Below are 27,695 nucleotides of genomic sequence, written 5' to 3' on the forward strand. Positions count from 1 at the left end.
ATTCCAGTCTTGGTCACTGGGGTAGACAAGCAGTGCCCAGGGCTGTGCAACTGTGGAAGCCAGCACAGGGCTCATACTCTCCGGCATCCAGGTATTGCCCTATCTACTCATTGAAACCAAAGGGAACTGGAAAAAATGCTAGTAAAATAATGTATAAGCTGTTTCCTAGTTGTCATTCAGAGTAGCTTCAAAAGAAAAATTGTTGGTGATTTTTACGCGGTGCGAAGCAAAAACCCCTTGCAAAATGCTAGCCGTTCACATGGGGCTAGCATGAAAAGATCACATGATCTTTTCAAATCACACCTCCAAGGCTCTCATCTTAAGCTGGAAGTGATTTTAGTGCCCCTTACTGAGCTCTCTGTGTTCATGTCACTGTACGCCTCCGTCTTGGGTTCGACTGCCAGCTCAGCTTCCAGGATCCTCTCCACAGGCATGTCCTCGCTGCCACTGCTTGTGGACTCGGCCTCGTTCTCACTCCGCTCCCTGCTCCTCTGCCTCTCCTCCTGCACAGCTGCAGGACAGAAACGTGGCTCTTTACACCCACAGAAACACTTACCTGCTCACAGTGGGTCCCCTTTCCTCTGGGAAGAGGGATGAGAAACCCCCTCAGGAGGGGGAGGACAGAAAATAAATGGATATTTCAGATGTACGTCCATTAAAATGGCTGCCACCACCACCCCCCAATAACTTTGGGGTTGCTGTAGATCAGTGGCCTTTAAATTTGACAAAAGGTTGTGATTTCCAAGGTATGAAGCTCCAGAATAGAGGAAAGAGGAGTTGATACCTCCAGGTGGCAGCATGGACTCGGCTGTCACTAGATGCTGGAGGAGGCAGGAGGGACCCAGCACCTAGACACTGAGGTTTGCTGTGCTCACTGTGTGCTTTGAACAGTCCCACAGCAGCCAGAGCATCCAGCAGCAGGGCTGGACGGTCCCTCACCCCCAGCTGGATCCACACACTGCCTGCCTCATTCCTGAGCAAACGCTTACTCAGCCTGGCCCAGCCCTGGTGTCACTGCTCCCTCCACCACCTCTCTTCCCAACCCACCCTGCTAGAAAGCAGTTCCCAGCACTTCTGAATGCCCCAACGCCTCACTCTCTTCCCATCTCCCATCTCTGTACATTTTCCAAAATATCTGCTGGCTGGAGGAAGAGTCACTGAAATTCTCTCCAGATCTCAGCTATTAAGTCCCAGGGCCGCTGGGTGTGTGGAGGACAGGTCAGTGTAGGACATGTGTACAGGGTATGCCAAGCCTTGTGCTCAATAGAAGACCTGGGTGCACAGTTTTGTTGGAGAAATCCCAAAGGGAAATAAGAAAATCATAGAATCATAGAACAGAATCATAGAATCATTGAGGTTGGAAAAGACCTCTAAGATCATCGAGTCCAACCGTCGACCCAACACCACCATGCCCACTAAACCATGTCCCTAAGCGCCTCATCTACTCGTCTTTTAAATACCTCCAGGGATGGGGACTCCACCACTTCCCTGGGCAGCCTGTTCCAATGTTTCACCACTCTTTCAGTAAAGAAATTTTTCCTTACATCCAATCTAAACCTCCCCTGGCGCAACTTGAGGCCATTTCCTCTCATCCTATCACTAGTTACTTCGGAGAAGAGACCGACACCCACCTCGCTACAACCTCCTTTCGGGTAGTTGTAGAGAGCGATGAGGTCTCCCCTCAGCCTCCTTTTCTCCAGGCTAAACAACCCCAGTTCCCTCAGCCGATCCTCATAAGACTTGTTCTCCAGTCCTCCTAAATCCTTTAAATCCTCCTTTAAATCCTCCTAAAAAAAAAAAAGTGACCAGCAGGTGTCACATCGGTTTAGCTCATTGCTGAGGAGAAATGTCCCAAAACTACAGTCCTGCTAGCATCACTCCTCTGTGTGAGCATACAGCACCAGGCAGGGGACCAAAGTGCCCCGTAACCTCTAAGGGACAGGTAGGCCAGCTGGCCTGGTCTCAAAGAACAGCCTGTACTGAGCTGTAGGCATTTATACACCTGAAATGAAAGGTTGAGTGGGGGAGAAACTGGCTGCAAAGCTGGCCCCTGCCACGCAGACATTGGTGCTTCACTATTCAACAGCTTAATGGCTTCCCCACCCGTTAGCTAAGCACCAGGCAGTCAGTATCCAGAGGAGTGGGAAAACCACCAAGGCCAAGGGATTAAAAGTCCTTTAAGAAGAGAGGGGACCTGCATAAACACCAGGGGACACCAAGGCAGGGACCAGCTCAGCAAGCCCACAGCTCACAGCAAGCCTACAGCTCACAGAAAGCCTACAGCTCACAGAAAGCCTGCGAGAGAATTTGATCCCCATTTTTTCAATTAGGTAAGTGCTGCTGGAAGAAGGGTGTGACAAGCTTTTAGGTCAGATACAAGTATCAGGAGACTTCTTTCCCATTTGTCTCTATAGCTCTGCTGCTTGCAGTGGTGTCAGGAAATGAGCCCTTGCCTCAGCCTTGCCTTACCCTGGCTTTCGTTAGGGTGCTTTCGGGGAAGGGCCAAACCACAGGAGGTTCCTCGGCACTGAGACTCATGACCACTTTGCAATGCTCAGCACTTCCCTGCGTTTCTCCCAGCTGGGAGGATGTGCTTCCCAGCACTGCCCAGCTGCTGGGGAACTGGCAGCACCCAAGGAGATGGCTCAGTGGGGCATCCAGTCTGGCACTGGCGAGGGATGGCAACATGGCATGCACATATGTGCCAGCCAGCTGGGGGAAGCATTTTTCCTCTTTAGGGTAATGGACAGGAAGAAGCCAGGGAAGCGTTTCTAAAGTCATGAAAATCTTAGTGGAAGAAAGAGCACACCAAGGAAATACCAGTCTTACCACTCAGCCCCCAAACTCATCCAGGATTCCTTGTTCAAGCTGCAATCTGTCCCCAGTTTTTGCAGCTCCTGGAAAGCCCCTGTGATTATTGCAGCCAAACCCCTGCAAGATCTACGAAGATCCTGGGGTTTAAATTTTCATGCTCTGCAAAGGGAAGTTGCATTGACACCCTGGTCCTCTGAACCACTTTGCACCCAGCTGGAAGGGAGAGCAGTGCTTGGGATTAGGTTTTTGATTCAAGCTTGGCATTTCGCAGTCCCCCGCTGCCCTAAGCGATTGAGGCAGCACAGTATTGATGATGCTACAGAGAACAGGACGAGGCTCAGCCCGTGCCCAGTGTTACAGCTACTTCCCCAGGCTCTGCCCTGCACAGTCTGAGCTCCCGCACAGGAGGCGGCTTGTATGCTCTGCAGGGGACGGTGTGGTCTCCAAAAGGGACAGCTACACTGCCTGCTAGCATTCAACCCCGGAGGCGGCATGGTTATTTTACCTTGGAAAAAAGCAGCTTAAATGTTGTGCTAGTTGTCACTACCTGACCTTGCATCTGTCAGTATAATTTGGGAGACAATCCAGCCCAGCGGTCCTTGCTTCACCAAGGAGGGAGCAGCTAGCTGCAGCGGGCAGAGGTGGACAGATAAACACCCATGCCGTTGGGCTTGCCTTTCCCTGCAGCAGAGACTCACTTGGTGGTGGCTTTTACAAAGACCTTCATACTCTCCAGAGTTGTGTGGGAGAGAGGCAGGGCTGCAGGACCCACCGCAGACACATGTCACCCTCAGTAGCTCTTGGAGGCTTCCTTCAAGTCAGTGCAAAATCCCTCTAAGTCCAGTTGCCTCAGGTCAGATCCTTGCTCCAGATCAACACCTTAGGTGGTTTGGGCCAGAAACACAGTCCTTTGGGGTTGCAGTGAGTGCACGTGGAGTATGGAAAAGGCTGCATGAACTGCTTCCATACAGCTCTCTCCTGCAGCACAAAAACACCACAGGATGTGAGCTGTACCAGAGCTCATCTCCAAAGGTGAGGTTAAGAGTGGAAATGACAGAGAACTATAAAATAAAAGATGGAAATAAATCATTCACCCTTATCTTCCAGTGCAAGAATTACGTGGTGACAAATGAAGCCAGCAAGCTGAAAACGAAAAAGGAGGTTGCTCTTCACACAGGAGACAAGCAGGCTGCAGGACTCCTCACTGCCCAGTGCTGCCCACAGCAGAGGTTTACAGGGGTCCAAGGGGTCCAGGCCATTAAGGGCCACTAACTAAAGGCAAGCTTGGGTCATAATCCATTAATAGGTTCAATAGTCACCAGTATGTGTGTTTAGGTGGGATGGGAAGAAAAATACAGTGTAGTAGCTTCCCCATCAGCCTCATTTCCTTTACAAAACAAGGTAAAAAATGCCCTGAAGCTGTCAGTGTGGGTTTTTGGAATGCTCCAGCCTTGGAGGGTCACCAAGAGCCAGATTTACCCTAATGAACGTAAGGAAAATTTCTATAAGCCCGTTCCTTCCACCAGCCCGCACGTACCTTCCCTCTTCATCCCCATCGCGAGGCACTTCTGATAGCGGCAGTACTGGCAGCGGTTGCGTTGGCGCTTGTCTATGAGGCAGTCCTTATTGTCACGGCAGGTGTAGATCAGGTCCTTCCGGATCGTCCTCTTGAAGAAGCCTTTGCAGCCCTCACAGCTGTATACCCCGTAGTGCTTCCCTGGGGAGGCAAGGGGAGGCCATCAGTGGGCAGGCAGGCATCTGCCCTTCCCTCCAGCGTGGAGGAGCTCAAACCAACCCCAAAAGTGAAAAAACCTGGCTGCAGGGTATCACCTTAGCGGGCTTGACTTGGCCGTAGTGGCTCTTAGCAGGAATAGTGACCAGCAGCAGTCAAACTATAGGACCACTGCTCTCCTGTGGTAAGGAGGGACCGCGTCCCAGGGGAAGGATGTGGAGCCACATCTTAGCTGCAGTGCAAGTGCAGAAAAGCCATAGGTAGCAAATGGGGTGCACTGATATGGAGGGGGTCTGCAAGGCATGGCCACACTGCAGGTCTCTGGTGTAGGAGAGAAAACCCAGGCACAGCCAAAGCCCAGCTAATACAAAGTACAGGTAAATAAGAACACAGCAATTTTGATATATTTACCTTTGATAAACCGGGACAAAATATAAAATGAGATTATACACATAAGGGAGAAGAGCGTGGCTTATAGGTTTGCCCTCTTTTGGGCACAGTGCAACTAATCTGCAAAACAGACAGCATGCCCTTGGGTAAGCCAGACCCAGCTACAAATCCTGCAATGCCAGTATGGCCCCAGCAAGCCTCCACAGTGTTCACTCCTGCACGAGCCTTGCGTCAGAAGAGTTTTCATTGCATAAAGCCTTCCCCAAGAAAGAAAACCTCCTACCTGAGGACCTGTCCCCACAGATGGCACAGATGTGTTTGGCTAAGGATCCTGGGCTTGTAGATGGATAATTCATGTTCCCGATCCCGGGGAGACCCGGCAAGGGCTTGACATCCTCCGAGCTGCTGACATTGTTCAGGACGTTGAGCTGCAGAAGCAGAAGCCACAAGACAGGTTAGAGGGTCGAGACTCATACCTCAATGAAACCATCCCCAAATCGAGCTGACCCCTCCCTTGCTGCTCCTGCTGGGCTCGTCCCACAAGCTTATCCCCAGCAACTCCATGGGGCTGCCATGGGCAGACAGACATCCTCTGGTGAATCCAGCTGGAGGGGTTTAAGCAGATGCCTGGTAGCAGATATTGCCTCTCACCCTGCCCTGATGCTGTAACCAAAGCCAGGACTAAGCAGAGCTGGAAAAGGGCAGGCAGCAGCCTTCAGCTGCTTAGTTACAGCCTCCAAGTGACAAACCTGGTGGGATCCTGCCTGCTTCATTAGAAGGTGCTGATCACTGGCTGCTTGCAGCCTTGAGCACTAACAGCTTAGTAAGGAAGAGCTTTGCAGCCAGGTGATTTGCTGCAATTAAACCTGCACTGCTGCATGGCTAGGGAAGCTGTAATGATGTTTCTTAAAAAAAAAAAAAAAAAAAAAAAGGTGGATTACCTTCCCTGCCTCGTGATACGCAAATCTGCATAAACGTATGAAAACATGGCCGTCTTGGTCGCTCCCTAGGACTTAGGTTCCCAAACACTATCACAGGCTGGAGAATGGAGCAGATTTGCAGATTTGGGGTTGCCAGATTAAAAAAAAGGGAGCAGGCTGAGCATCTAAAATCAGCTGCAGTGAGATACAGGCAAACGGCCCAGAGCCCCCAGCTGAGATTCCCAGGAGCTGCTCACGGCTGCTGCAAGTTAAAGGTTACAAACCGACATCGATTAGAGACCAAAGCCTGATGTTGCCCAGGGCTTCGTTTTATTGCTATTTGCTTTCGAGCTGTTGTCGGCAGGGCAGCGAAGATTAAGGGCCATTGAGCACGTCTTGTCAAAAGCTGTCTGGGTAGAGCAGTGTCTCTCCAAAACCACTATCAAATCATCTTTCTCACTGCCATGCTTTGAGGGCTGGGGATGGTTTCTTCATCAGTGAGCTTGTTTTTAACAGTCACCCCAATTTATCAGCTAAAGTTCTTCTTCCCAGCAAGAGGGCAGAAGCAGGGACAGAAAACAAGGCTTTGAATGAAAATCCAGCTACAGCCTTCATTACAGTCTCCATAACATCTAAACCACTAGATTTCATGCATGCTGTTGCAAGTTCTCCATTTGTGCCAAGAAATTGCCCATTTCCCATGAAAAAGTATAATAATTTCCACAGGGAATTTCAGCAAAGAACAAGAAGGGTTCATCCCATTGGGATTTTTGGACCTGTCATTAGAAAAATAAAAAGGTGAAGCCTGTTTTCATGTTCCCTCACCACTGTCCCTTCATTTTCAAAGCTTCAAAAAGGTCTGATGACATTGAAAATACAAATTGCCCAGCAAAAACTACCACATTAGGAGCCAGGTTGTTTTGCCCCACTGGAAAATAAAAGTGTATAGGGAAAAATTGCCCAGAGGAACAGAGGTTCACTCTCCCCAGCAGAGACCCAGCCCAGGCAGCTGTAAATTCTAATGCTTCAAAATCTGAGCTTGGCCCAAGGAAAGGAGAAATCAACCCCTTCCTCCCCACAAGTGTCCAGCCACCTTTTTTACCCTGAAAACTTCTTCTTGGCAAGATGCTTTGCCAGGAGGAACTTTTTATGGTTTAAAATGTTACTCAGAGCTGAGGTACCACCTTTTCTTTCTCTCTGGCTGCACTTTGAGACAATAACAGGGAGAGAGGGTGTATGGCGGGGGGGGAACGGGGCAGTTTTAGCCATCGGTGTCCTCAGAGCTTGACTCCTGCAGGTTAAATGCAATCATGTATGATATCTGGGACAACTGCTTGAACCCAAATCCATTAGCTGCCTCCCTGCTGAATCCCCAAGGCCCAGCTGTCTCCTTGCATTAGAGGCAACACAAATGAAACCCACTCCTCAGAGCTGGGAACTTGGCATGGTGCCCAGATTGGGGAAACCGCTTCCCAGAGCATCCCCAACCCCAAAGGAAAGGCTTCCACGTAGCCAATCCTGCCACCAGCTCCACCACCACAAAGTACCTGCCCTGGATGCCACAGGCACAAATGTTGTCAGGTCAATGGGGAACAGTTGGGTGGTGTGAGGGGAGGAAGGATGCCCAGCACGCCCACTGCAGGTAGCCCAGACCCACGCAGGAGTTGAAGATGCTGGTGAAAGGTAAGCCAAACCTGCCAAAACACCCTTATTCTCTCTCAGAGCTCTTCAGGGGCCTCCCCATACCATCCTCTCCCAGCCTCAGTGGCAGGTGCTAGGAAGAGCTTCAGACAGACCATGGAGTAGCAGCAGGGTATGGGGCAGAGAGGGCTCAGGGACCATCTCCTTGCTGCTTCTTCAGCAGGAGCCATGAGGCTCTTAAGCACTCCCTACCTTCAGGTCCCACCAATAAAACACAAAGTCTTGTTAACAAAAGGCAGAATTTCCACTTAGATCTGGACTCCCAGAACATTTCAGTACACTATCAAAATTCCACACTGCCATCTTGGTCCCAGCCATGCCAGAGGTGGTGCCAGGCTCTTGGGGCAGCGTGTCCCTGTCCCTGCCCCACAGAGCCACCCCAGAAGGCTCCCAGCCCATCCATGGCTCTGGGGAGGCACCGACCCTAACACCTGGGTCTCCCCCCTGTCTGGAGGGGAAACCTCAGCACCTGAGTGAGCTCAGACAGCAAGGACAGGAGCACTTCATTTTTCTCCAGGCAAAGTTTATATGCAACACAGAGTATGTGGCTGGCATTTAGCATTAACATTTGTCTCTCTCTAGAAGGTCTGTCTCCTTTCCAAATAATGAAACAAAGCAGATATCCTTTTGCAGGAAGAAGGGAAATGCTTCACATGCTGCACCCCTTGGCTATCCCGATTATTTCCACGTACAGTAGTTATACACACTGCAATAGATGCAGTGGAGGGGAACTGGACTGCACCCATGGTGAGAACAGACCTGGGAATTAGCTCTCTCCCCTTATTGTGCAGGGTATTTTGAAATATATACAGGTGTCTTCTCCGTGTCTGTGCCAGGGGGATTTATGCAGAAAGATTCACATGCTGGAAATTGTTCTTTACAGCTGATCTCCCTACGTGTCCAAAACACACCAGACTCCCCACCAGCCAACCCACTCCCTCAAGTTTTGGGACTTTACCCAGTCTGAACACCATGAATTGTAGCAAAGTATGCACATCTGCCTACCTGCGGACTGGCGTGTGTCACAAAATTCATGCCTGGGGCTGAGGACAGAGCAACGGGGTGTGAGCCAATGGAGGACGCAATGACTCTGTACGGCGAGCCCAGCGCATTCACTGGAGACCTGATCGCGTTCATGGGGGACGGCAGTGCCCGGGAGGCGTTCGCAGGGGCCTCGAGGTAGTTGTGGTGCCCATCCACCGAATTTCCTGTGGAAAGGCTTGACAACGGGCTCACAGATGTGGAGCTGGCGTGAACAGGGGAATCTACAGGGAGAAGTAGAATGATTAAAAACACTATGAGCAAGGCTGGCTGTACAGTGATCAGCTGCCCAGCCTTGGTTGTGGCAGCTTAGATGCTGGTCAAGACTCAAAGCCAACCAGCAAACATGCCTTACGCTATAAAGGGAAAGAGCAAAACATTGGTTATGGTACAGTAAATAGAGTTACATACAGCAACAAAACATATTATGAAGATAATACTTAAAAATCCAATCTTCCTTCACTGCGTCGGTGCCTCAGCTGACTTGGAAGAAGGCATGCTACCTACCTGCCTCACGCTGGTTTTCTCTGAACTATTCCCTGAGGTCCCATTTCTTTTGTCCAAGCTGGCTCTAGAGACAGCGCACATTTGAAACCATGAAATCTCCACCAGCCACGCTGGAAACCCTAAATGCCCCCCATGTCTTATGAAGCACCTTTGCTCCCTGCGATGGCTCAGGCACCATGCTCAGCAGGCTCCTCTTCTTCTTCCCATGGTTCAGTTCTTCCCCTTCCCACCCGCTTACCTCTCCACCGTGCTATTTCACATGTTCCTCCAGCTCTCAAAACCTGATGCCAGCATCTTCAGGAGGTGGATGCAACGCAGGACAGAAACTGCCCATGACATGCTAGCAATGTGGGTGACAGGACAAGGCACCCACAAAATATTTTGTCCATTACTTTTCCTCACGTAGTACAAGACAGAGCAGAGACTGTGGCCACACAGTCTGACTGGGCAGACAGTCTCACAACCACAAGGGAAGAGGGTTCCTCCTTCCACACTAAAGAGCTCCAGTGCACATTGCCAAACTGAGCCTCACAGTAGCCCCATGAGATCAATCTGTCCCTGAACCCCGCTGGGGAAGAGGTGGCATAGAAAAGCAATATAACCTTGATCATTGCTACCTTAGGGCAGCCTCTGAGGCTGAACGCCTCACCCAAGGCCTAAACACTGCCTTCTATAAGACCAGTCTCAAATATTCAGAGGGTATCTGGGCATCAAATGCCCACTAGTCCCAATGGGTTATGTATCTAGCTGTATTTTAAGGATTTATATGACCTTTTCTCCCTCCCCTAGAATTTACCAACCCCAGTTAGCATTAGCTGTCGTTAACATTTCAATGAACCATTGTTTCTCTGTTGGTTTTTCAACACAGGAGATCATTCCCTGGAGTAGCAAGGCAAAGATCTTGTGTGGGAAGGTCACACAGTTGGTTTTCCATGGTTGGCACAGAGGATGCTTGTTCCCATTGCATTTGCAAGTAAGGCAGCGCTTTGGTGTTTTGTTTGTTTGTTTTTTTCCTCCTTTTAACATTATTGCAAAGTTATTTACGTGACAGTGTTTGTTATTTTACCTGAAGTAACAATCAAATCTGATTCAAAGGGAAGATGCACAATAAAGACGGGAAAAGGTCAGCTTGCTGAATAACATTAAAGACATTTGTCAGAGTCAAGGAGGACTCGATCCGCCGTTATCAACCCACTTCAGACTTAATTCTGCAGGGGGGGGGGAGAAAAGGTCTTTGTCAATTCTTGCTTTGGCTTTTTGGATCAATTCTCCCAGTGGGAAAGCGATGTGCAGCAAGAGGAAGCCGGCTCAATGACAACAGCAGAAGCCTTGGAGGCAGCGAGGCGGTCTGGAGGCAGAGCCAGGGATCCTGCCTGCTGCTGGAGAGAGTCACCCCACATCCCCCTGCCACCATCATGGAGACATGTAGCCTGTTTTCGGTTAGTAGACAGAAAAATCCCTACCTTGTAATGGCTTCCAAGCGCAAAGGCTTTTCACCCCAGAGACAGCTGCCAGGAGAGCCTTTAGCAGTGGGCAGAAGATGTGCTGTTTGCCTGGCCCCTGCCTTACCTAAGCGCTCAGCTTACAGCGGCACCTCTTGTTTCCTGGGACTTAAAAGGACCATCCTGACTTGTGCCATTATCGGCTTCAGAGAAAAGCAAATGCATTTTTTCATCACCTGCGAGTAGTTTCACAGTCCCCCTCAGCATCTGTAGCACAGACTTATAAAAAAATTGTTTTTATGCCTCTTTAAACAACTAGATAAACAACATTGCCTTTGAGGATTCTTCAGCTTGGAAAACAAGCCACTGAAGGGGAGACTGGGCAGAAATCTGTCACACCAGGACAGCTAAGGAGAAGAATGATTCTTCATCCTTTTCCACTAACACAGAAAAGGGCATATTTTGAAAGTATCACGCAGAAGATTTAAACCAATAAGAAAAGACTCCCAGGAGAGTTATTTAACTGTTTGCATTTACATCAGACCTTACAGAAACACTGTCACCACTAAGTTTCTCCATTAGAAAGGCTCCAAGTTTCATAAGGACTGCCATGGTTTAACCTCAGCCAGCAACTGAGCACCACACAGCCGCTCACCCACTCTCCCCCCTCAGTGGGATAGGGGAGAGAATCAGAAAAGTGAAAAAATCGTGGGTTGAGATAAGAACAGTTTAATAACTGAAATAAAGTAAAATAGTAATAATAATAATAAAAGAATACACAAAGCAAGTGATGCACGATGCAATTGCTCACCACCCACCAACCGATGCCCAGCCAGTCCCCGAGCAGCGGCCCCCCCAGCCAGCTTTCCCCCAGTTTATGTACTGAGCATGACATCACATGGTATGGAATGTCCCTTTGGCCAGTTTGGGTCAGCTGTCCTGGCTGTGCCCCCACCCAGCTTCTTGTGCACCTCCAGCCTTCTCAGTCGGTAGAGCATGGGAAGCTGAAAAGTCCCTGACTAGTGTAAGCACTGCTCAGCAACAACTAAAACATTGGTGTGTTATCACATTATTCTCATGCTAAATCCAAAACACAGCACTGTACCAGCTACTAGGAAGGAAATTAACTCTATCCCAGCCAAAACCAGGACAGGACCCAGAACAAAGCTTTCACCCAAGGAGACTGCTGGCCAGGGCAAGTCCCATGGTGTGCTTGTGTCCATGCCAAGAGGTGACTGTTCAAGGGCTATGGCCAGGGGAATCCCCTAGCCCTGAGGATGGGATCAAAGGCTGAAGCCAGGAAGCCTGGAGGGCTTGTGCCTGTCTCTCTTACCCAAACTATAAGACACCAAAGAGGAAGCATGAATGCATGAAGGAGTGTTTGCTGGTGCAGATGGATGGATAAATGAAAATATCTACTGGAGAGCACACAGGTGTAAAGCCAGGCTCTGCCAGGGCCTGATGACACAAACCAGAGTTAATATGCTTGTTTCCACAGTGCCTGGCCATGCTGGCCTGCTAAGGCTGTGACAAACCCGTTGGTCAAAATCATCAGTGTTAACTTTCCATTTACCAATGAACAATTTTATCTGTCTGTTACAAACTGTAATACAAACTGCATTTAGAAAAGGGGAGGGGGGGGGGGAAATCAAAGCAAAGCACTCCTGCAAGGTGGTCCAAACTTTGACTTCCAGTCCTTCCCTTGGATAAGTTTGCGAAGTCAGTCCCTGAGGAAGCAGAAATGCACCCTCCCACACCTGGGGAAATACGCCTCTCAGCTTCTCATTTTCAGGCTGGAGTGCTCCGAGAGGGATGTAAGATGTGACTGCTACCAGGTTATCAGCTTGTGCAAGGAACAATTTACACGGCTGGCAGAAGGTGTGCAGGAAGAGCCATGCCAAAGCATGCTTGACACCGGGGTTACTTATTCCCTGAGCTGAATACCCTCAAAGTTGTTTCAGTCTAAAGGAGCCAGGCTGGCTTGGACAGTGCAAACAGCAGAGATTGCAAGTCTGATTCATTTTGGTTGAAAACAGTGTCATGCATCTCCCAACAGAAAGCAATCAGAAAGGCTGTGGGCTCGCAGGGATGGCATGGCTTTCCTTGAAGTATTTTCTCCCATCATTTGGGGGATGAACAGAAACATCAGCATGGCAGTGGAGCGGGACCAGCAAGGAGCTGCTCTGTGGTGGGGAAGCAGCTCTGGGACAGAGTGGAGGGGACTGGGGAGATGGGACTCAGTCCTGCGTGCCAGCCGCAGCCGGCCGCCTCCGCCTCTCCAGTGGCATTTGGCACAGGTGACATTTACACAGGCCAAAGCGGGCCTTGAGTCTGTCTGTCAGGTAATGCAAGGTGACAAGCGATACTGGGGATTCAGCCAGCTGCGGCGGGGCCCCAACAGAGCGGAGGGCAGCCCTGCGTTGGGAGGCAAGGGTTCTGCGGCTGGCACAGCCCCTGCCCATGAGCACTGAGTGCAGCTCCCAGAGTGGCTAGGTCCCCCATGTCTGCTGGGGAAGACCAGCTGAGACCCTGCATCAAGCATCAGGGCTTGCTACAGCTTTTAACCACCTACTCCAGATTCAAGACCAGCTTATTTCTGATCCACAAATGGGCTGTTTATCTCTTTCTCCCCTGTTTCCCTCCTCCACATTAATGCTTGGACAGGTGAAGAGAGGTTCAGGGAAGCCTGATACTGTATTTATTTCTCTCCTGGAGGAGAAGAGGAAGAGAGGACAGGACGGAACTGCTTTGTGTGGATTCTCTGATGTCTCCACTGCAAACATGCAGTGTCCAGAGAACCCAGCGCCTGAACCCTTCACAAACTCTCTTGTATAGAAACGCACGCACTCCAGCCTTCTCTTTGTAGGAAGCAAAGTTTAAAAAGAAGAAACTTGCTTCTGGGTGCTTTGCTGTTTCAAACTGCCTCTGCAAATTCATCACATCACTTGCTGCAGAGAGCAGCCGTGGGTTGGAAGTGTGTGCACAGACACAACATCCATCCTGTTGCTTTAGCATTTAGAATAAGGATCATATCTAATGTCAGCATAGACATTCTGCTTACATTAGAAAAAACAATGAGGGAAGACCCTAAGAACCACTTGGTTCTCTGCATTTTTAAAACAGTGCCCCTGAGGACATAAGCAACAGTGTTACCTTCACCCACCAACCACTGAAGCCACGCAAGGACAGAAAGCTTTGATACTCCACTTCCACCTGTGTTTCACCTCCACCTTAGCAAAATTCTAGTCCAGGGATAAGAAACTTGCATGAATAGGCTCACAAAATCAGGAATCGATGAACACCATCTACATCACAGCAGATGCGTAGGTGTCCGATAGATGCATCTGCAGAGCCAATGCTCCAGGTCCACCACACCAATGCTAAACAGCCAGATCTGGGCTAACACAGCTAAACTGGTCCAGGACCAACACTAGCTCGATAAAGCCAGCTTGGATACCTCTGTGCTGTGAGCATTTCACGGTAAAGCTGGGGCAGGCATGGAAGCAAAGACTACCTGCAAGAGTACACAAGCGACCTCAAATGTCTCAGCAATGGCAGTAGGAAGAGAAGTGTCCAGGCTGCAACCAATGAAGCTGTCTTGATTTTCACCCAAATAATGGCAGAAAACACCAGTCTCAGCAATTACATTTGAGCAGAAAGTGGAATGAGAATGCACAGAGACCAGAAACATTCGAGCCCTACATACACTGTTTATTTAACCAACATGGGTTGCAAGTTTGTTTTGGTTAATGCCCCTTCAGCTCTAACACCTAGAAAAGCCTTGAGAGGAAAGGTATATCAGTGTTAAACACTGGAGTCTTTCTTCAACTAAGGCCTAAAGCAATCCTGCCTCCTGAGACCTGCAGATCCCTGGCAAGCCTAGAGATGATGATACTTTCAACCTTCACAGTCTTGTTTTTAATGCCAGAGAGAATCAAAAGCTGGAACAAACTCTTCGAATAATGAAAAACATGGCTTGTGCTTCTGAGGTCTCAGATATACACGGAAAGGGTTCATTTCATTGGCACGAACAATTAAAGGTGCAAGTTGCCCTGCCTGACACGACTAGCAAAACTTTGCAGATACTTCATCCTCCACAGATCAGAGAGCACCGAGAAGTGGGAAGAGACATGCAGAGAAGGGCTGATTTCAGCAGAGGAGCATGGGCGTGCGTGGGAGGTACAGCTTGGCAGGCAGCTTGTCCTTGGGGACGACCTTCAAGGGAAATACCTGTGAGAAACACTCCTGAAATTGGATGTAGTTATGTAGCAGGGAACCCATGTTAACTGGAATCAAACAAAGTTTTGCTGCTATGACTGCAGAAGTTGTTTTTATTTAATACATGGAAGCTAAACTGAAAAACTATTCCCTTTCTGGTGGTATTTTTAACTGTCCAAGCAGATTTCCACAGGCAGTACAGATTGCCATGCTAATATCCTACAGAAAGGTTATTGTTTTCGCCTTGCTTTTAAGGTCCAGTAACCTTTGTGCTTCCATCTTTCTGGTCAGCTCTGAGTCAATAAATAATGCAGCCTTCCCCTGACAGCTAACATCACGGAGAAGCAAAAATTTTTGGAGGTGTGCTGGCACATATGTGAGCCGGGGCTTTTGCAACAGGGATCTGCACAGGGCAGGAGACCAACAAGCGGGAGAAAGTTTCCCTCAGCTCTCTGGGTGGTGGGAAGAGCTGCTCCTTCTCCTCTCAGGTAATCCTCCTGTGCTGCCCTTGCAAACAAGGGCCACCCAAAACTTGGCCCACAAGAAGCAGTGGGCTGGAAGCACATGAGACTTTCACCCACCCCCGTGCAAGCTCAGCATCAGATGCTATTTGGAGGTCTTGGTCCGATTTGACTGAAATTGGACAGTGGGTCAATAGCTTAATATGTCCAAGGACATTTGGACAAGACACACCTGCAGTGTAACCACATAGTCTCCTCTCCAGGAAGCCAAGCTAAGGAGGAGGGAAGGAAGGAACAAAATCCACAGAAGCTACACAGGCTTTGCCATGACTTTGACAGGAACCACGCATTACAGGGTAACTCTATGGCTATGGTGATCTTGCCAACCAAAGACTCCTTTAGCAACTGCTTCTCAGGTAATTAAAATAAGGACTGCAAGCCAAATTTACTCACCTTAACAAGGTATCACACCCCCCTGGTTACCACAGTAATACACAAGTGTTGGATAAAGTTTCTCATCCCCAAAGAAATAAAAGTTGTTGAATTTGAGACCTGAAGGATTTTTCATGATTGTCTGACCAGATTTCCCCCCTGGCCAGTGGGATCTCCAGCACAGCATCCATCAGGAAAAAACATGCACAAATTCCTACACTGGTCTTTAAACTGCTGGAGAGGCTACAGGTCCTCATCAGAAAGGATCCCACCAGCTGTAGGGTCTGTGGCTGCCCCAGGTAATTGAAGGCAAGTGTCTCCTGCTTTAAAAAAACATATAAAGAAAAGAAATCTGCATTTCCCTAGCTGCAGGAGTTGCCCAGTCACTGCATTTTCTCACACCTTTGCTGGGTCAAAGAGCCCTCTTCCATCTTCACATACACAGTTACAGGTACAGACATGGCAAGCTGTGACACCCAGGGAAAAAGCATCCTACAGGTCACAAAACCTGGGACCGTCACAGGTGAAAAGGTGTCAAACAGCTGGGCAGCAACCCCACTCCAGGCACAGCCTGGCTTTTCCTCTGCAACTCTCCCTATCCCCCAAACGACCTGGCCTAACCCCGCTTTGCTTGGGAGAGCTGACAAGATTGCAGCCGGAGGTGGTGTGGCCACAGGCCAAGTTACATGAGTACTAATAAAAGAGACTTTGTGGAGGAGCCAAGTTAGTTCTTGTCCCCAACCAACTGTGCCAGAGAGTGCTCAGAGAGAGAGGACAGCACAGCACCTTTCCTTGCCCTGGGAGCTGGGCTCCGGATGAAATGCAAACTTCTGGAGAATAAAAACACGTTTTGAAGCCCTTTCCTTGCTCCTATAGCCCAGGCTGTGAAGGCAAATCCATCTGCCTTAGTGCACAACTCCTGCTCTAGATGTGTAAGGGTGACTTATCTGAACACTTTCCCTGCTACTCTATAAACTCATCTGTAACACTTCAGAGTGAATCTGTCCTTTTCCCATCACCAATGATGTGCTTATTAGCAATTTGTGTATGTACATTCTCAGACAAATTTGATGGTGTTATTCAGACATTTAAGATCAAAGTGACAGTTATACACACCATCAAAAACACATACCTTATTTCTAACCTGTATGCAGATAAAATCAGTTAAAGCATATGTAACAGTTACTTGAATGCAAAAAAGAAGAAAGAAAACACATGCTTTTTTTTGCTGTTATGCTCAAAATGAAGCCCAGAATTTCAGAGCTAAAGGAAATCTGAATACAATTAAGAGCTAGACATGTTGAACAGGAGCAGCCACATCACCTTAACTGTGCCCCCCAGCAACACAGTGCAAGAACAATGAATGTAACAAGCTGACAGTCTAGTGTGGACACTGCCCTTTTCCACCACCCTGATGTCCCCCTTCATGGTGACAGCGCAGGCAGACAAGGAACAGTTTCATAGCTATTTTTAAAGGAGCAGGGAGCAGCAAAGACAATGAACGTATTGCGGGCCTGCCCGACATGCAGGTTGCCTGCATGGGCTTTGCAGTGAGGATCCCAAGGCAGTGGGAAGCTGCCACACCACCCCCCCCATCAATGGTCACTATATCCATCCTGCTTCATCCCTCTCAAAGCCTGAGTGTCCTCTCCCACAGCCCATAGGCCCTAAAGTTGTCTGGCCAGAGCAGCAATTGCCTTCTCAAACAGCCAGAAATCCCTCTCTGCAGACCCAACAACCCAGGGCGAGGCAGCCCCCACACCACCTACAGGCCCCCAGGCCCCTCAAGCTGCCTCGGGAGCATAGAAGCCCTCCAGCTTTGAGGGGAGTGTAGATGTGAGCGGTGACCTGCAGTTCTATAGTGTCCAGGGAGCATAGGACAGGCCAGAGCAATTGTTTTAAAGCAGCCAAAACAAAACTTGGCCAATGTTTTTGCATCTCTGTCACAGGTTCATCTGCAGAAAGCTCCTCTGCTTTTCTAAACCAAGTTAGAAGCAGGTTAAAACACCAGTTAAATATACTTTTAAATGAAAGTTAAAGTCCCAGTGTATTGAACTGTTGGTGGGCTGGAGAATAGTGCCTGCTCCAACTACCAATTTCCTCTCCTAGAAATCTCCCAAAGGTTCTGCTGAGTGCTGTGACCCCTGTCTTTACAGGGATCTGTGCCTGGTTCCTCTGAAGATCAGTTTGAATGTCACTTTTCTTTTGCTTCCTTGTAAATTTGTAATACTCAATAAATTAAACACAAATAACACTTCCATTGTTTCACTCTTATTGCAGCAATAGGAGAGAATTTGGCCTGTCTTTGCTTGTTCCTTAAAAACACCAGTGAGCAATAGATTCTTTCAACAAGTCATCTCTTTTCTGCAGAAACTGCCTAAAAAAGGTACTTTGGAAAGTCAAGCACTTGTGAAACTTGGGAATGACTTGATGCAATACCAATGACTTTTCTGGAGTTGGAGAATTACCAGAGGTGAGCATCTGGTGCAAGAGGGAGGAAAAAAAATACACATAGCGGGAACATTCCATGTGCAATCCAATGTCTGCACAAACCTCTTCTCTAGCAGAGAAATAACAGATTGATGTATACAGCCTGGGGGCCTCCAGAACAAGTCCTGGAGGCATTTACCCACCCTGAGGGGCCTGGAACAACTTGAGGAGTTTTCCAGAGATACTAAGGCTTTGCACGTCCACAAGCAACAATGCACTTTAACTTCCCTGGAGCAGCATCAATACTTTGCCAGCAGCCAACATACAGGTGCTTCCAGCCCCTTGCAGCCAAGCACTCCAACCTGCCTTCTCCCTGCCTCGGTTGGGGGGCACCCTACAGCTCCTCAACCCATTCCCTTTACACATCCCCCATGTTAGGACAAGAGGAATAACTTCAGATAAAAATAATGAGCAAGCCCCAGTAATTGCAAAGTCCGTTTCCCAAGAGCAGTTCTGGTTTCTGCAACTGGGGCTCACTCACGGCTGGCATGCACGGGGGTATTGCAGCTCACAGCCACACATACGCAGCCCTTCGCAAACCGCTGTCTCGCTGTGCAGCCTCATTTGGCTAATCTGACACAGCTTCACACGATTATGGTGGTATCTGTGTCACAAGGGCAGGAGACAGCCACTGGGCAAGGAAAGAGTCCTCTTTAGATTTTCTTGGGGGCTGTTTTATGTTTTAATTTTTTTTTTAATTTAAATTTTTTCCTCAAACAACTGAATAAAAATGCAATTGGAAAGATACTTACTTGGTTTGATCCTATTCTTTCAATGAATAGATTCAGTCCATCACACACAAACACACACATGCATCTCTCAAATGCTGTATACTAAACTTCAGAGCAATGAGTCATGGTTTGACTCAAGCCTGCATAATTTCAGGCAGCTTGGTTTGTCTGTGTTGAAGTTCACAGCACATATAATCACAGGACAGCTTCAATCATAAGCACACAGGCACCGTAGGTTACAGCCACATACGAGCTAGGTTAAACATGTTTTTAAATTCCCTTTACCCCCCCCATACTCCTACTGTGGGATCAGTTCCTCCACCTAACCCAGAAGGCACAGATTGCAAACACAAGTAAAATACTTACTGCCAAAGCCCGCAGGAAACTTAATGAAGTGAGGATAATTCCCATACATGTTTAATCTTCAGTTCATCTCTTGCCTTTCTAAACACAACTGCCTCCTCTAACTTCAAAGCTGCCCAGAGTGCAGCGCAGCCTGCCGGGGTCGGGACATGGCTCTGCAGAGGCAGGGGCTCTCGGAGGGTGCCGGGGCAGCTGCCTCCTCCCGTGGCCTCATCCTTGCCTCACGCCGGCAGCAGCTGCTCGCCAGGATGAGACATGCTCTTGTTCTCCACCGCTCAGGGCTTGCTCCTGTGCTCAGCTGTCTCGGCTCCCTGCAAATTCACGGCAGACCGTCCGGGTTGCATAATCGCCCGGATAAGACGCCGATCAATGCATGACGGCTCCGGTATAGATCAGAAATTGGGAGGAGGGGGGGAGCTTAAGTTGTTTAGGGGAGGAGCATTGTGGGGAAGGAGGGGGGTGCTTTGGTTTTCCACCAGTGAAGGCTCAATGCAGTTTATTAGTTATACTAGCCCCAGCCATGTGGAGGTGTTTTCCAGACATGCAAAGGGCCAACCCTCGCCCAGAGGGGCTGGCGCCCTGATGATGGGCTGGCTGACAGACAGGGCAGGCACACACGTGCAACCATCGCAGTGCTTTGGGGCTAGGGCTGTGCGGGGCAGGGAGCTCCACTCTCCCGTCCCACACCAAGCCTTGCCTCAGCTGTGCTCCTGGTAGTTGTGGCCCCTGCGGTGCTGGACTGAGTCACCCCTAGGAAACGCAGCCAGGGCTGAGGAGGACCAGGACCTGGTGGAGCTGGAAGCTCAACTCCCTTCCCCAACCCCATCAAAAGGGGTCCAAAAAACACCCAAACCACCCCAAAAAAGCATCATTAGCCAGTTGCTAAAGCTGCATGGGATGAGAAGAGGTGGGGACACGAGACAGGGCCCAGGGGGCACAATCCATGCCACATGCAGTCAGTAAAGCATTCACAACCATGGCAGCAGAATGCAGTAGGCTTCACAGGCAGTCCCATACGTACATCCACAACTTCAATTTAATGCCCATCCACCGTGACAATGAAGTACTGCAGGAAATAGGTAGAAACAAGCAGAAACAAGCAGCCAGTTGCCAGATCGGGGCAAAGCCACATGCAGGCTCCAGCACTGCCTCCTCCAGTGACTGGTACTCTGGAGGAGGAGCAGTCCCAGTTCCCTGCACAGCAAGCCCTCTACCCAACTGCTGCAATTTTGGGGAGAGGCAGGGATGCAGGCAATAGCACAGCCCACTGTTTCTGGTTTCTGATCTGGGTAACCTCAGATGAAGTCACTTCAAAGGAATGGAGGAGGGAGGAGTTTTGCCCAAGGTTGTAAAGCGAGAGGAGACTAAGTTCTTCACTGACTTACATGTGTGTTGGAGGAGAAGGTGGGTTACAGCCCTGCTGTTGGCACTGGCCATGTGGCAGAGAAAGGGGCCACGGGGCTAGCAAGGGGCTCTGCCTTCCCAGGGAGACCATGAACCACCCTTACATACAGGGTGGGGAGCATGCCATGCAAGCAGTGAGACAAAAAGAGGGAAGAACAGCAGATTAGGACGTTTGGCATCCTTCAAGGGCCTGCTGGCTCTTGGCCCCTCCAGGTCACCCGAGGGCCCACGCTGCTCTTTGGCACTAAGCATGCTACAAGGGGAAGGCATGCAATATGCCAGCATGGAGCTGTTCACAGCATCCAGCCGCAGCTCAGGCAGATGCTGACTGAGGTGCTGTCAGCCCCGAGGTATTGTGTGTGCAGGAGAAGGAAAGGTTACCCTTGTAAGCTCTGTTTCTTGCTTCACTCTCAGACATTGCCATACACATTCCTCTCTAGCCAGAGAGTTTAAGCAAGGGAAGGTGGGTTTTTTTCCCCTCCCTCATATTAATGATTTTAAAGTTATTTTTAAAAGGTGATTTGGCTTCCTCCCATTTATACTCTGCATCTGTTTGCAAGCACCTGACAATGTGCAATATCAGGAGGATACCATGCCATGGACGTACAGCTCTTTATGAGTAGCAGGTACATCGGAGCAACTCCAGGACTTGGAGTTTATCATCTGGGCACAGGAGCCTAACATTTGGGAGCGCATCTCCACTTAGCAGAATTAATGGATAACCAGACTGGTGTCAAGAGCAAGGAGGTTTGCAGGCAACAGTATCAGTGTTCTGCATAGCCCATTACCTGTGGCCCAGGTATATACACACTGTTTTTTCTGACAGTTAAAAAAAAAAAGAGAGAGAGATCAGTATTCAGAGTAGGTTCTACTGAGGCAAAAAACAAGTAACTGCAGTCTTACAGGGGGAATACAAACAGAAGAGATCGCTCTCGTATTTTCTATCTGGCCACCTTTCACATCTCATTTGTTTTATTGCACAAATATAAATGGCACTGCAGAACTGTTTCGGAGGAGGAGAGGCAGCCGAGCAGCATGCTTACATGCCCCAATCACAGGCCACAAGTTTTGAGCTCTGGGGAAGAGACACCAGAGGGTTTGATAACCAGCACAAGAGCATAACACAGCAGCATCTCACTGTGTGGTGCTATGTCCTGTCCCTCTCCCTGTTCAGTTGAGTTTGTGTCCTCCCCTGCCACCATCCCAACATACAATGAGGACATCTCCAGAGAACATCCTCAGCAAGGGCCAGCCCTCCTCCAAGTGTCCACAGCTACATCCAGGTGCAGGAGCCGTAGGCACAGCTCCTGTTTCAGTGAGTGCTGCCCCACACTCACCTATGGGTCCCTCCAAAACCCTCTCCACCCTGCAGTAATCCAAGTGGCATCAGGTCACTGGCAACCACAGGGATTTCTAACCTGTAGGCAAAGTTTGCTATTTCAGGATAACGCTGGCTTTGCCTCCAGTGCTGTCCCTTAACAGCCACACTTAGGATCCTTGCTAGGGGCAGGAGGCAAGAGCCAGGCATGGGGCAGGGATGCCCCAAGGCCCTGCAAGCAGAGACCCAGAGCGCTGCAGAGGAACTGGCTGCAAGGTGGCTTGTTTCAATCTTTGGATAGAAAATTGAATTTCTCAGCAGGACAAGTTTTTTTTTCCTCTGTGACAAGACTGAAAGAAACATTTTTCAATCAAAAACCCCAACAAACAATCTGCTTCCAAAAGAAGTGATTTTCACATGCACACCCTCAATAAGATCCAAGACTTCCACAGAAAAGAAAGACTTTGTGCAGCCTCAGGCACAGCCTGCCAGAGGGATGTTTCTCTGATCCAGTGTCAGGGAAAGCTCTGGCATGACAGGAAGCCTGCCTGTCTAGCACCCACCCAGAGACCTTTCCCATCATCCGTCCATCACCCCACAGAGACACACCAGGGCCATCTACCCCGAGTCTCCACCAGCACTCAGAATTGAGCCGCTATTTTGAGAGACAAATCCACCCTTGCACAACAGCTTTGCTTCTACCTGCTTGAGTCGCACCTTGCCCCCATCTCAGCCTGGCTTGTCCCTTGCCCTCAGGCTGGACGAGAGGGCTATATCCCCACCGAGCAGCCATGGGGCAGAGTGGGAGCAGAGCCAGCTGCATGGCCAGTTCAGCCCCGGCAGCACTGGGATAGGGAGGTGTGAGCAACGAAGCGGCTTTGCATTTTAAGCACCAACCGTGCTGAGATTTAGTAGTAGCATTAATTCTTACCGACCGCATGGGATCTCAGCAGCTTTAATTCCACGCTAATGAAGTTTTAGTGGGGAATTATTTTTATTGATCTGCCCAAAGCAAAGAGCCTGATTTTAGTCCAGCTCTGCCAGCACCCGCTTCCCCATCCCTCTTTTCTTTCTTCCAGCTTAGAAGAAAGGGGAGAGGAAAGAAGACAAAACAGCTCTGAGCTCCTTAAAAAGGTTGGCAGTCCCAAGCAGTAAGTGGATTACTTTATTGATTTTTAGCAGATCTGGGTTAGTGAGTGCTTAGTGCTGCAGAACACATGCACACACGGAGCAACTCCAAGGAAACCCCTCCAGGCCTTTTCCTCAGGCAAAGCAAGTGTCAGGCAATTCATTTAGGGGACCACCATTGGTTTTGGGATATGGAGAGGCTCCAGCCCCTGTACCCAAATCAGCCTGTGACAAACTCCAGGAACCAGCTCAGTCTCTCTTAAGAGGTATTGCAGGACCGTACAGGGGCAGCCCCTCAATTTCTACTAGAAGTAGCACAAGTCACTGCTTCAAATTATTGAATGCTTTTTATTTCCCCTCCTTGTTATGTAAAAGGAGAAGACATTATGACTGCCACTGTTATTTTAGGAAGGAAAGCCATTGCCATGGGACTCAGTGCTGCTGACTGCCATCCAGCAGCCACACCCTGGGGGGCATCAGTCACAGTGGGACTCCTGACAAAACAGTGCTGATTCAAGCCAACTGAGATACTAATGTCGTGTTTGGGTCCCCGACTCACTCACCTCCCCATTAGCTTTCCAAGGCCAACATACTGCAGCTAATATTTCAGCAGTGTGTTGGAACAGTATCTCAAAGATCTCCCAGCACTACTCCACCAAGGCTTTTGAGATGCTGGTCTCTGGAGTCAGACCCTAAACATGTGAAGGCCTAAAGTGGAATAATCTTATCCCACCCTGCCCCAGAACCATGAAATCTAGAGATTAAGTATGGTCCCTATTCCTTGCATTGGATTGAACCGGGAAAACTCCAAACATGACCGAGAATCCCATCAGTCCCCCATCCCATCTCTGTTTAAAGGCAGAGGTATCCTATGGTTGTGCATGTGGCAACAGCATATGCAAATAAAAAGGTTGCAGCTCTCATAACCCTACAGTTGCACATGCATCTCCCTCCTGACACTGCTTCGGGCCTACAGAGTCTCAGAGAAAACCCACTGCCCACGGGGTGCTGGTGTTAGAGCTAGGACTCCCTTCATATGGCTAGCGAGGTGCAACAGGGGCTACCAGGCCGAGTGCCCCAGGAGCCAAAATGCCCATTTCCCTCCCTGCTTGCCTCCGAGGGACGAAACACAGACACCCGGTGACGTGTTCAGGGCCAAACAGGAAGTCAGTGGCAGAGCAGGGCCTTGAAACTGGGTTTCTCAAGGCTAATCAACAGACTGAACCAACCTCATCTGTCTGCTGTACCAGTTGGCATTGGCCTGAGACAGGCAAAAGTCACCAAAAGCAATGTGTCCTCTATGATTCCTTGGGGATGGAGAGGAAGGGAGCTACTGCATCATCCCTTCCCCACCCAGCCTTGCCCTTTCTCACCGCTTCTCTTGTAAAGCAATAACCACAGACACCAAGCTAATAAAATTAGCCCCAGAGCCTCACCGGGCTAATGCAATTACCAGCAGCAGCATATTCAAACAGCAGCACCACAAACACACCTGCAGTAATATAGCCTGCCCTCTCCTTCTCCCCAGGCCTTCCCCATCTCTCTCTGAGCCCCACGGCTGCCACCCACCATGGGTCCCTTCCCCAGGGTCTGGAGAGCACGGGCCACCATCCCCAGTGCCAGGCTGCTCCAGGGAAGGCACTGCCTACCTTGCAGAAAGCACCATCCCATGCAGCCAAGAGCAGGCTCTGAGGGCAGATAATTCCCAGTCTGTTTAAACCTTGGGAGACCTTCAATTACCAGCACCATAATGAGGCCCTCGACACTAATCAGCGGTGTCACTGAATCCTCTTATGCCTGCCTAAGCGCCTCCAGCAGCTTTGCTGGTTGCAGGCCCCAGCTGCCCACTCCTCCCAGGGAATTACCTCCCCGGACAGGCACCAGTGGTGGCACAAGCACATTTTGACACAGATGCAGCTGAGATGCTCCCAGGCACCGGTGCCAGATGACAGGGTGAGAGAGACACCTGAGCAAGCCGTCTGCCCAGCGCAGGGGGCACCTGGGACCAAGCCTGCACTGGAATGGGCAAACATTGCAAAATTACTAGAGGAGATATTTTAATGCTAATGCTCCCTATTTGAGATGCAAAGGGCATCTGTCCATTTCTGAGTATGAAGCGTCATCTATACCATAAAGCCAAGCTCATTCTCTGGGATGCTCCAAGAAACTTCTCAGCCCCTAACTGCAGATGGCAGGTGACCTCGTCTCGCTCCGCTCCTCTGTGCTGGCACTCATTCGCGGGGCAACAGGCAGCTCCCTCCACACATCCGTTCTGACTCACACTTTCTGCTCCAACAATGCACTTTTTAATATCATGCGAGGAGCAAAAACAACAGGTCCACTATAATGCTGAGATATCCTGAGGCAGAAAATCCATTCGGAGCCCAGCTAGAGAGAGTCAAGTCAATTAGACACTTTCTGGGGCGTCAAGCTGCCAACAATCCCGGCCTTTGTAACAGCAAAGAATCGCTGCCTATGTGCTTCCCAGCGACTCCCCCTTTCCAGAGCAGAAAGGTCAGCAGTGGTAGCGTCATGGAAAAGCATGCAGCAAAATATTCCTGGGAAGGTGGATCCAAAAAAATAGCCATTTGGACCCTCTGGAAAATATTCTTTTGTCAAAAGCATCCATTGCCTTGGGTTGGGTTCGCAGGGGAATAAGCAAGCCCATAATGCAGGAGATTTGTGCTACACCAGACAGAGGTTTGGGCATGCATTGTATTGAGGAGCAATGGTTGGGTCAACAGACTGCTAGCTCAGGGTTTGGGAGCTCATGGCTCCCTGCCTGCTTTCAGACAAGTCACTCCACCTTTTTAGCTTTGCTGGAATAAAGATCATAGAGACAAAAAAGGAACCGCAATACTGCAACTGGGAGAGTCACACATCCCTCTGCACTTCAAGGTAAGCACCTGACTTCTCTTGTCAGTGGTGCAAGGCAGCAAACTGGGCTATAAAACCAGGATTCCAGGTTGGATGAGGACCAAATGAAGTCAGAATTTCTGTGGGCGAGTGCTAAAGTCACTCAGATCCAAAGGCAGGTCTCTGACCAAAAAGCCCTCATGTCCAGATGAGATTTTGGTAGGAAATGAACACTCAGCTCTTAACAAAGTCCACTTTGATGTGTCATTTGGTGTTCAGCAAGGGGCTTTCAAAGGACAGGTGAAGAAAAGGTTCACTTGATACCTCCTTGATACCACCCTGCAAGCAAACTTTCCAATCAGAGTGCCAGAGGACCTAGAGGTTGTCATTTAAATGCAAGCCCCTCTTTAATCCTGCTGTACACACGATGTGAAACTGGGATTTCTGCAAAATGCCTGAAAACAGCTGGGTTACCTTCCTTCAAAGAAAACTACATTCTGAAGACCAAGATTTCCTCATCTCCTGAAAAAAAGTTCTCAGAGAAACCTTAGAAGACACAGCCCATGCAACCACCTGCAATTTTGCTGTTTTCCCACAACAACCATTTCTCAGAGGAAATACTTCAACAGAAGATGGTTCCTTGACCAGGTTAACCCTGTATTATTGCTTGTAGGGACAGGGACTCTAAAAAAACCCCCTCAGTAACAAAAAACCTGCAGCTTTCAGGGCTTCTCTGACTACCCAGAAACTAACTACCTAAGTGAAACTCGGTCCCCCCACCTATCTCTGCAGAACTCCTGGAAAACTTTCAAAAAGCCTTGTTTTTCCTGGATCCTGCTCCATTCTTCATTCTTTTTTTCTGGCAAACCTGGATTTTTGTGAGCAGACTATGTTCCCCTCCTTGGCAAGGGCCTGAGCTGGGTGGCACACAGCTGACGAGGGACAGCCCAGCCACCTTGCATTTGTTGATGGCCACCAGAGCTCAGCACAGGGTGGGGAAGGTCTTGTCACAGCACTGCCCTGCACAAGGCCACAAAGGGCTCCCACCTGCATCCCCCACGGCAGATGCCACCGCCTCCTGTGCAGCTGGGGGCTTTGCTTGCTACTCTCACTCTGTGCATCCCCACGTTCATGCTTTTACATTTCCTCCTGCTTCAGCAAGTGCAAAACTCCAGAGATAACCTGTCAATCTCCATCACATCCAGCTGCCTCAGATGGTCTATTTATACCAGACAGGCAAATGTGGATATCTTGGAGTTCAAGGTAACAGGGGTTATATCTGCTCTGAGTAGCTCCTTTCTCAGGGGAGGAAGGCTTGGAGGCATCAAAGAGGAACAGTTTCACATCAACAGCTAGCACCAATACCTTCATGGCTGAGGGCACAGTAGCCATCACCAGCCACAGCCTGGTCCAGTCCCCAAGGTCCCAGCCACAGCAGCCAGGCCCTGAAAGCCCAGAAGGTTGGTATCTATCATAAGACACCTCATCCCAGGCCCCTCTGTATCCTGCCGTGGGAGAGGGGAGATCAGCATGTAACTTTGGATTTCTAACCCATGCTCTCTCCAAGCTTGCTCACACTGGGTGTCTCCACTGAGCACCGCCTGGATCAGGTGCAAGCATCTGACTGCACACTGTCACATTAATGCCATAGCGAGGGCTCCGGCTTTCACTGAATTACTCCTGTCTCTCCTACGCTTTTATGTCTACAATATGATCTGCTTTCTGGCAGCCAGTGTACCTGATCCAG

At 49.5% G+C, this 27,695-nt stretch overlaps 1 protein-coding gene across 1 annotated transcript in view; it reads right to left on the bottom strand.

Annotated features, from left to right (window-relative positions):
• The window catches only part of RXRG (retinoid X receptor gamma), a 42,097-nt gene that overhangs the window by 3,825 nt on the left and 10,577 nt on the right, over positions 1–27,695 (bottom strand). The window contains exons 2-5 of the mRNA XM_076338191.1: positions 8,563–8,822; positions 5,220–5,364; positions 4,352–4,531; positions 351–511 (exon numbers count right to left, since the gene is read on the bottom strand). Of these exons, the coding sequence (XP_076194306.1) occupies positions 351–511; positions 4,352–4,531; positions 5,220–5,364; positions 8,563–8,822 (746 nt within the window). The remainder of the gene's footprint in view (positions 1–350; positions 512–4,351; positions 4,532–5,219; positions 5,365–8,562; positions 8,823–27,695) is intronic.

This window comes from Aptenodytes patagonicus, chromosome 5 (assembly GCF_965638725.1).
Source record: "Aptenodytes patagonicus chromosome 5, bAptPat1.pri.cur, whole genome shotgun sequence".
Taxonomy (NCBI): domain Eukaryota; kingdom Metazoa; phylum Chordata; class Aves; order Sphenisciformes; family Spheniscidae; genus Aptenodytes; species Aptenodytes patagonicus.